This window comes from Rosa rugosa, chromosome 2, assembly GCF_958449725.1.
Source record: "Rosa rugosa chromosome 2, drRosRugo1.1, whole genome shotgun sequence".
NCBI classification, from domain to species: domain Eukaryota; kingdom Viridiplantae; phylum Streptophyta; class Magnoliopsida; order Rosales; family Rosaceae; genus Rosa; species Rosa rugosa.
Genome location: NC_084821.1, coordinates 62151887 through 62161494, shown reverse-complemented (window position 1 = coordinate 62161494; position 9608 = coordinate 62151887). Strand labels below are relative to the sequence as shown.

Sequence of the window (9608 nt, the reverse complement as noted above, 5' to 3'; positions counted from 1 at the left end):
TGTCATAAACTCTATTATCACCAAAGTTAACATTAAATTACTTCCCATCGAGTTGCCACTAGCAATTGAGTGATGATTAATATTTGGAATTTCGAACTTGGGCAGCAGCTTAGAGAAGAGCGAGAACCCTATAAAAAGTTTGGACTTTAATTAGAAGAAGATGAGCTTCAGCAACAATGGCCTATTCCTTGTGCCAACTTTGGTGTCCAAATATTAGTCTTGGGTGGTCATAGAAGCATTACTTTACCCTTGAGTTTGTGTTGTGGGGCTGGGCTAGCTTTGTTATCTTTGGGCTTTGTACCTCCTGCTGGTTAAATTCAATCTGCATTACCAGAAGACAAAAACAATATGGAGAAGAAATAATGAAGTTGGACAAGAATCAACAAGAAATCAAAACTATAAACCTTGGCTAATGATTTGTCAACCACCATTGATTTATCTTTTTCCAATAATACAATGAACCAGCCCTTTTAACAAATAAGAGACCAGAAAGATTCATAAAATCAGGCAGCAATTAATCTGATAAATTAGTCAAGGTTGGTGGTATATCAAATCTATACTATACAGTTTTATTAGTCTCTTTCTCCAAGAAGTGACTTGATTAGATTATTCTAACCGGCCATATTTCTTTTCTAGTATTAAGTAACTTTCTAGACTTCGACCTAAAATAATGCTAGAACCTCGACAATGATGGATTTTGAAGAAATTTCAACAAAATAAATCTTAAATTACAAGCATTGAGATGGAGTGGAATCATAAAGTCGGTGGCAATTTTGCATTATGGTGCTTGTAAATCATGACTGTGAATTCTGTACCAAATTTCAGAGACTAGAAGGTTTTTTTCCCACCAACTTAATGATTCAAATACTACCAAATGGTCTAGACTCTAGACATGAAGCTCATATTGCTAATTATGGTGCCCTCACTTAATGAAATGATTAGGAGGTGTTTGTCTTGAAGTGATAATCAATTATAGGACTGAGATCTGATCTTTATTAGGAAATTCAGTCAATCATTACTAGATAAATATTAAGTTTAAACATACCAATTAACTAACAGATCTTATTAATTTGTTGCCTAATGGAATTTATGTTGTTAACTTATTGGTTTGATCTATCATTTTTGGTGTTTTCTTGAATGAGTGGGAATGGTTCCTTTTTGGATCTTAGTTTTTGGTTCATTGAATCTTCATCAACCTTTAGCTTGGATATAAGAGCAAATGCTGCCCCACATAAAAAAGGCCTACAATATCTGTTCATCCTTCAAATTCAATCTGCCTCTGATTTAGACAAATAAAAGTTATATTGATTTTTGAATACCAACTTGCACCTACAAGCATTTGGCCTTTGAAAGCTCATAACACCAAATTATTCACTATTCTGGCAACTTTAGTTATCAGTTGATGAGCTGTGAATTAGGTTGTTTGATAGCCTACCAAAGTTAACTTTGGCAAGAAACTAAGGTCTATGCAATCTAACATAAAAATGTAAATAGACAAGGAAGGTTCATAGAACCAAGAACAAAAAGAGAGACACAGAAACATGGCTTGAATAATGGCAAGATTCACTGCTGACGATATTTCACAGAGTTCCTAACAAGGACTACTCTTGGTACGGACGAGAAGTACATTTTACATTTGTTCCAATAATTGGAAAATCAGGGGTAGAATAGGAATGCCACAAAGAATATGAACAAAACACAGTATGACACTAAATATTCACTGTTTATCATCTTCTAGACATGAGCATGTGACCAACCTCATAAATAATGGAACCCCATTTCAGGCAGCCAACATCTGCCATTCTCATATTCACAAATATTTAATTTAGAATAAAAGTGTTTTGGAGGAAAAAAAAAAAAATTATTGCTTGAGAGAAAATGAAATTGCAATAAGAAACTCCACCTGTTGTTGCAGCAGTTACATTGGAGTTTATTAATAAAGTACAGAAACTTATTGCTGTCACTTGTCAGATTCTTGGCTCTTTCTGAAAGATACAAAAACAAAAGCAGGATGATATGAACTTTTCCAATCTGTTTTCACCAACAACCCATGTTCCTTTTCCTCATTTCTCAAGTTCAATTCTTTTTCAAGTTCTTTCTTCCTGGTTTTCTTGAAGAAAGTTGCCATCTTTCACTATCTATCTTGCCCAAATCTTCAATCTCTTCATTATTCAGATCTACAAGTTAATTGGGTCTGTGGAGTTTTGAAGAAAAAGTCTCAGGTGGGTTTCAAAAACCAGTCTTTCTTCATAGCAGAGATGGTGATGAAGGTAACTATGTTGCTGCTAGTCTGAATGCACCTTCTTCAAGTTGTTGAGACACCCACAAATCTATATTGTTCATGTGAGTGTTTCATTTTTTTTGAATGAGGGTTTGATGATGATGTAAGTTAGGAGTTGGGTTTTTCATGCTTTCATGCTTTCTTGGTGGATATTGGGCTGGTTCTTGTTTGGCCATTAGAAATTGTTGATGGAGAACTTTGGGCTGTTTTCTGTGGTGATAGTCTTTGTGTTTTCAAAGACTTGTGAAGCTCAATCAAGGTCTTTTTTGATAAACTGTGGTACAAATTCCAGTGTCACTGTGAGTGGTAGGAAATGGGTCGGTGATTCATCCCCTAACAATAACATCACTCTCAGTTCCAGTGGAATTCCTGCCTCCACTAATGTCAAAAGTGTTGATGATTCGACATATGGAGAGCTCTATAAAACGGCTCGAATGTTCGAGAGTAGCTTGAACTACACATTCCAAGGTGTTAGGGGAGACTATTTTGTTAGGCTCCATTTCAGTCCTTTCTCCTTTGATGACTACAATGTAAATGTGTCTTCGTTTGGAGTTGTGGCCAATGGTCTGAAACTGGTTGAGAAATTCGAGGTTCCAGGAGAGTTATTACACAAGAATGCATACCTGCAGGGTTCAGGAAGCAATTCAACTTCTTCAATAGTCAAGGAGTATGTTTTGGCAATCAATAGGGATGCACTAGTCATTGAGTTCATCCCGGACAAGGAGACATTCGGGTTTATTAATGCAATTGAGATTGTTCCAGCTGTAGATGAGCTCTTTGCAGGATCAGCTAGTAAAGTGGGTGGAAATGGTGCAAATGTGAATGTAAGTTGGCAGGGGATCGAAACTATGTACAGGTTGAATGTTGGTGGTTCTGAAGTTAGTCCCAGTCAGGATTCAGATCTTTGGAGAAAATGGGAGATGGATACTAGCTACATGATCACAGCAAATGCCGGGTTAGAAATCAAAAACAGTTCCAATATTACCTATTCGTCTGTGAATGATTCCTCACTGGCTCCTCTTGTTGTCTATGAGAGTGCAAGAACTATGTCCAACAATGAAGTCTTGGAGAAAAGGTTCAACATGTCATGGAAGTTTGAAGTGGATCCTGGTTTTGATTATTTGATCCGACTACATTTCTGTGAGCTAGTTTTTGACAAGGCAAACCAGAGGATATTCAGAGTCTACATAAACAACAGGACTGCAGCAGATAATTACAATGTGTTCGTTCGAGCAGGAGGGATGAACAAAGCATATCATCAGGATTTCTTTGATGTGGTGTCTTCAAAAGTCAAGACACTGTGGATTCAGTTGGGTCCTGACACAAATGTTGGGGCTGCAGGAACTGATGCACTATTGAATGGCTTGGAGATTTTCAAGATCAGCCGAAATGGGAATCTTGCTTATGTGGACAACTATGAGTCGAGTGCCAATTCATCTAAAGCAAGTTCGAAAAATGCAATTCTTTGGGGGGCAATTGGAGCAGGTGTAGCTACTGTTGCCATTCTAGCCACTCTAATTTTTTGTTTCTGCAAATGCCGAAGAGAAAAATCAAGTGACACCAAAACCAATCCCCCTGGATGGAGGCCATTGTTCCTTGTAAACAGCACTGTCAATGCCAAGGGATCAGCAGGAAGCAAGAATCAGTATGGTTCTGTGGCCTCTACTAGAGCTGGCAAGCGGTTCTTGTTACCTGAGATTCGTGCAGCAACTAATAATTTTGATGAAAGTTTAGTGATTGGAGTTGGAGGCTTTGGAAAGGTCTACAAGGGTGAGATTGAGGATGGCACTCTTGTAGCAATCAAGCGGTCCAACCCCCAATCCCAGCAAGGCCTGGCTGAATTCGAGACGGAGATTGAGATGCTTTCAAAGCTCAGGCATAGGCATTTAGTGTCCTTGATTGGATTCTGTGATGAGCAAAATGAGATGATCTTGGTTTATGAGTATATGGCAAATGGGACTCTCAGAAGTCATCTCTTTGGAAGTGAACTCCCACCGTTGACGTGGAAGCAACGAGTAGAAGCATGCATTGGTGCTGCTCGAGGACTACATTACCTTCATACCGGAGCAGATAGGGGGGTAATCCACAGGGATGTTAAGACAACCAACATACTGCTAGATGAGAACTTTGTAGCGAAGATGTCCGACTTTGGACTGTCAAAAACTGGTCCTGCTTTGGACCATACCCATGTTAGTACTGCAGTTAAAGGAAGCTTTGGATATCTAGATCCTGAGTATTTTCGACGACAGCAGTTGACAGAGAAATCGGATGTCTACTCTTTTGGTGTAGTGTTGTTTGAAGCTGTTTGTTCTCGGCCAGTCATAAACCCAACCTTGCCAAAAGATCAGATCAATCTTGCAGAATGGGCAATGAGATGGCAGAGGCAGAGGTCACTTGAAACTATCATCGATCCTCGTCTTGAAGGAAACTACTGTCCTGAGTCCTTGAAGAAGTTTGGGGACATAGCAGAGAAATGCCTTGCTGATGAGGGGAAGAGCCGCCCAACGATGGGGGAAGTTTTGTGGCACTTGGAGTATGTCTTGCAACTCCACGAAGCATGGATCCGGAAAAATGCAGGAGAGAATTCTTTCACAAGTAGTCAAGGATTTGGGGGTTTAGCTGTGGATGAAGCAGAAGAGAGGGAAGCTACCAGTTTCGATGAAGAGACTGGTTTCAGCAGAGAGTCTACTAGTAGAGGACTTGATGAATCTACTACAGAAGGCAGAAAGAGCTGAGATGGTGAGGAAGTGAAATGTGTTCATTATATTGCATTATAGATTCTTTCAAATTTGTTTTACTTGATTCAATTGATATGAACTTTAAGTTGCTGTTGTAATTTTTTTTTTTTTAGGTTTCAACTCATTCATTGTAATGTAGTCCTCCTATACCAAGTTTTTGGCCATTACTTTTCATTGTTTCTCAAAGACTAATCTATAGTTGCTAACGTCTATTTCGAAGCAACTAATTCCTGAGGTAGCTGAATGAAAGAGCTTCCGAAGCAAATAACTCCTGAATCATCTCATACATAAGTATATAGCAACCATAGTTACCAAATGAGAAAAACAGATATCTTCTTGCATGACATAATCCCGTTCAGCAGGGATGGCAAACATTCCAGCTTCGGGGCAGAGAGTCTGAAGATCAGCCCCATTGAAGCCCTCAGCAAACTTGACAATTGCCTCATAATAAACATCCCCATGTTTGGCCATCCCAGCAGCATGTATTTTAAGAATCTCCATTCTTAGACTGCTCATTAGGCAACGGAACCTCTATCTTTTGGTCCAGGCCCCCAGGCCGGAGGAGCGCAGAGTCTAGAGTATCTGGTCTATTTGTTGCCATAAGGATTTTCACCTTCCCAAGCTGATCAAACCCATCTAGCTGGTACAGCAACTTCATGAGTGTTCTCTGAAGTTCACGGTCCGAGCTACAACCTTCACTCAATCTTGCTCCACCAATGACATCAATCTCATCCATGAAAATGATGTTCTCTTGCGTAGTTGAACAATTCCCTCATCACTCTAGCACTCAACCCAACATACAACAATGGCACTTGATACAAAATTGCTCTAGCTAGTAATGTCTTTCCTGTTCCCGGAGGTCCATAGAGAAGAACGCCCTTGGGAGGCTTAATCCCCACCCTATGAAACAGCTCAGGGTTCATCAAAAGCAGCTCTATAGATTCCCTTAGATCTTGAATCTGATCAGATAGCCGAGTAGCTCACATTGCCTGGATCTTCTTGAAGCATGTTGTACACAACTGAATCGACTTGTCATGAGTCAAAGTAGTCATGTCTATAACAACCCTAGTGCCTAGTGTAAGTTTCATTCTTGGGATTTTACTGCGGCAGCTAACCACATACCTAAGGCCATTACTTGACAAGGACGTGTTCATCATCGAGCTGTGATAGGAAGAACTTCAATCTGTCCAACACTTCGAAGGGACTTCAAATGGTCTTCGGTTTTCTCATGTGTCTTCTTTGTGGACTTCACCCTGCTGTGATGAATTGCTTTTAGAATTGGATTCTTTTTAATTTATAGCTATCAAATGGCCTTTATAAGGCAATTGCGGTAGTCCGATCCTATATGGAATATTGAATAAGAAAGAGTTTGTTACTGAAAAAGAAAGAGTTTCTTACTGAAAACAAAATAGGACTTCTTAAAAGAAAAGAAAATACTCCCAACTCTTTCTGGCAAAGGAAAAGGACTCCTTGGTTTTCCTAGACATGTAGTGGTTAGAATCGAAAATTTTGTCTATGGATTTTCAGAATCCAAAATTTCTTTGTTTCTTTACCTCAATAAGCAGTTTACAGGGGTAAAGTGTACCAAGTACACCAAATATGAACAAGAGTGTACGCTTAAAGCAGCATATCTTTCATGGTATATATACAGCACAGCTCCCAAATTCAAGAAGTAAACTGGCTTGCAATGCTGCTACACAGCAGCTTAACTGCTTGGAAACCTTCCTCATCAATGGAGACAGTACTTAGCTGTTTTAGCAAAGTCATCTCAGCAGCTTGATCGAATGCAGACCTTGATTTGAACAAGAAGTAGCCCCCACATTCCCAAGCTGAAAGGGTGCAAGAGGTTTTTGATGTCTGTTGCTGCATAAAACAAATTCCTATTAATAATAAGAATGCAAATCATATGTAGCAGAAAAGGAAAGGACAACGCAAATTATAACCCACCAGTTACAAGAAGGCAGTTTGCAGCTAAAAATAAAACCATATGCCATTTACCTGAAGAAACAAAAAGATCTTTCTGCCATGATCCGATATCAGCAGATTATACAGTATGAGCTTTCCCCGTAAAGTAGAGCATATCTCAGCAACAACCTCCAACATCAACTTAAAGTGGTTGCTCTCAAACACAAGGGTCTTAATGGGGTAGTCTGCAACAGAAGAAATACACATACTCTTTTGGCCATCAACGAAGAACGTATCAGAAGGCATGAACTCGACAGGTAAAGGGATTTGAAAATAGCAAGCCTGCACACAAATAGTTATTTGAAAGAACAAGCAGAATATAATTCTGATATGAGATATAACTACAATAACAAGTCTCAATTTAGATCCGAGAAGAACCAGTACAAGCAATTTTATACCTGGAAATATATATGAGAAGCACTGGGTGAATAGTCATAGAACAGGCGAAAAGAGTGGTTCTTTACTTCAACAGCAATGCATAGAGCCAATTCCAAGGATTTTGCATCCAGGAACTGGTAAAGAATGTTTGAGCAATATGGTATCAGGAAGACATGGCCATATTCGACAGGGGACGCCTGAAAAAGAACAAAGTATCAATCACTTAACTACGTACATGCTGTCAGCATATTTAGAAAACTAATATATTAACATGAAGCGCACACACAGAAAGCATCTAATAGATTTTGTTTTTCTCAACATCAAGGATATATTTCCCAAGAATTCATGGAGGATTTAAAGTACAATTTAAATGGCAACCCCCTGATCTCATCAATCCAATTCAAAAACTCAGAGCTTCTATGTCTATATATACGAATTCAGCAAAAAAAAAAAAAAATTTAAAACATCCTCATTTCGCATGATTATCATTTTATTCTCTGTGTCATGACACTACCATAGTGATCATTAATTTATCACTATCCAACTACTTGAAATGAATGATACACTGCCTTACATTTACAGTAATCAATAAGGCAGAATCAGGGACATCAGCCGCAAGAACAAGCTCCGGGCTTGACTGCTCACCCCTTGCAACAGAAAATAGCAACTCCTCCTGGCGATCCATCCAACTAAACTCAAACACATCTCCGCGGCCAAGTTTACCCTTGCCCAGTTTGGGTATACAATCCATACCGCATCCTTCATTAAACTGTGCAATAAACTTTCTCCTCCCATCAATAACCTACATGCCATAAAGTATCCACAACTATAAGCACCTTTAACTATCTATATCGAAAACCATCAAGCAATGCCACAAAACAGACCTTAATTTCAGAGGTTGTCACATCGTATCTGAATAAACCTTTCCACATCCGATCCTCCCACTGCAAGTAATGAAGAAACATATAAATCAAAAGAAAAAATCTATCGCTATCATTATACACTATCACTATCAGCATCAATGTAATTGGTTTTGATTCAAACCTGGGCAAGAAGAATCGAATCCAATAGACTCTGTTCTTCTTCCTCTTCTGAAAAACAAGCATTCCCTCCAACACAACCATCATCCAAAACAGAATTGCAACCAAATCGGTAAAGAGGGATCCTAACACCTGCTCAAAGTTCCATACTTTTGATCAAAACCAATCAAAAAAACTCAAACCCACGATCAACAAACACCAAAGAACCAACCTTTCAAAGACAAAGGTCCGCATTGCGACGAGAAATTGTCACCCTGAAGCTGATCGACAGTAACCATGGTTCAAAAACACAATCAATTTTTGCGAAAACCAGAAAGAGAAACGACCACAAAACGACGCCGTGGGACTCAGTAGCCGCCGCCGGCGAGGAAGGTGAGATCGGCGGGATGCCCACCGGCCGAAGGGAGGGCACCGCGACCACCGTGGAACGAAGGGCATGCAATCAACGATTTAGCGGAAGCTTCCATGCATTCTCTTCTTGAAATCTCTACGCTTGGTTTTGCTGGAGCCGTGGTTGCATTAACGGAGGCTAGCCCTGGCCGGACCAGCAAGTCGGAATCTTGAGTCGGAGAATGAAACTGGAAACGGAATATGCGAGTGTCTTGACCGGAATGTGAATCGGAATTTTTGGGAGTCTCTGTGTTTTGTTTTGTTTTGTTGGTTTGAAGCCGAAAGCTTTTGTTTTGTTTGTGTTAAGGTGACGTATGTGTATGTACGGCTGCTTTTTAGCCGTCGGAATATGTTATTTTATTTTTCGGTCTATTAAAGGGGGCCGCTTTTTTATTATTTTAATAGTTGATGAGAGTGGCATGTACCACGTCTGCAACTAGCCAATTATTTGGGAGGTGTTATACTAATAGCTCTTTCTATAATCAAAGCTTACGAAATGTTAATTGTTTTTGCAGTAGTAATAATGAAGACCATGATCTTTGACAACAAAATTGATAGCTCTAGATTTTAGAGGAAAAGATTGTTAGAAAATTAATTTGAGATGAATGCGGTTTGAAAATCTTTCACCCAATAGTGGATGGATGAAACAATGTACTCGACACAACAAAAGTAAACACCAAAGTTTGCAAATGCACTTAAGTTAATATGATCTCAAGCGTACTAAATTCTACAATACATAGTTTTGTAAAGTTATTCTTTCCATATGAGTTGAGAAATGTTAAAAAAAAAAAAAAATTGCCAAATACTTGTACAAAA

At 39.1% G+C, this 9608-nt stretch overlaps 2 protein-coding genes and 1 pseudogene across 2 annotated transcripts; 1 reads left to right on the top strand and 2 right to left on the bottom strand.

The window, feature by feature from the left end:
• The first annotated feature begins 1811 nt into the window (after positions 1–1811).
• On the top strand, positions 1812–5193 carry LOC133729134 (probable receptor-like protein kinase At1g30570). The gene has a single exon (XM_062156612.1). The coding sequence runs from the start codon at positions 2470–2472 to the stop codon at positions 5014–5016; it is 2547 nt and encodes an 848-aa protein (XP_062012596.1). The 5' UTR covers positions 1812–2469; the 3' UTR covers positions 5017–5193.
• A 102-nt stretch (positions 5194–5295) lies between these two features.
• Positions 5296–6506, bottom strand: LOC133731231 (26S proteasome regulatory subunit S10B homolog B-like; annotated as a pseudogene).
• A 7-nt stretch (positions 6507–6513) lies between these two features.
• LOC133729131 (GDP-L-galactose phosphorylase 1-like) lies at positions 6514–9090 on the bottom strand. Its single transcript, XM_062156606.1, has 7 exons — positions 8614–9090; positions 8407–8534; positions 8247–8306; positions 7937–8164; positions 7383–7559; positions 7018–7266; positions 6514–6882 (listed from the first exon to the last, which is right to left on the bottom strand). The coding sequence occupies exons 1-7, from the start codon at positions 8678–8680 to the stop codon at positions 6685–6687; spliced, it is 1107 nt and encodes a 368-aa protein (XP_062012590.1). The 5' UTR covers positions 8681–9090; the 3' UTR covers positions 6514–6684.
• Between the last annotated feature and the right edge of the window lie 518 nt (positions 9091–9608).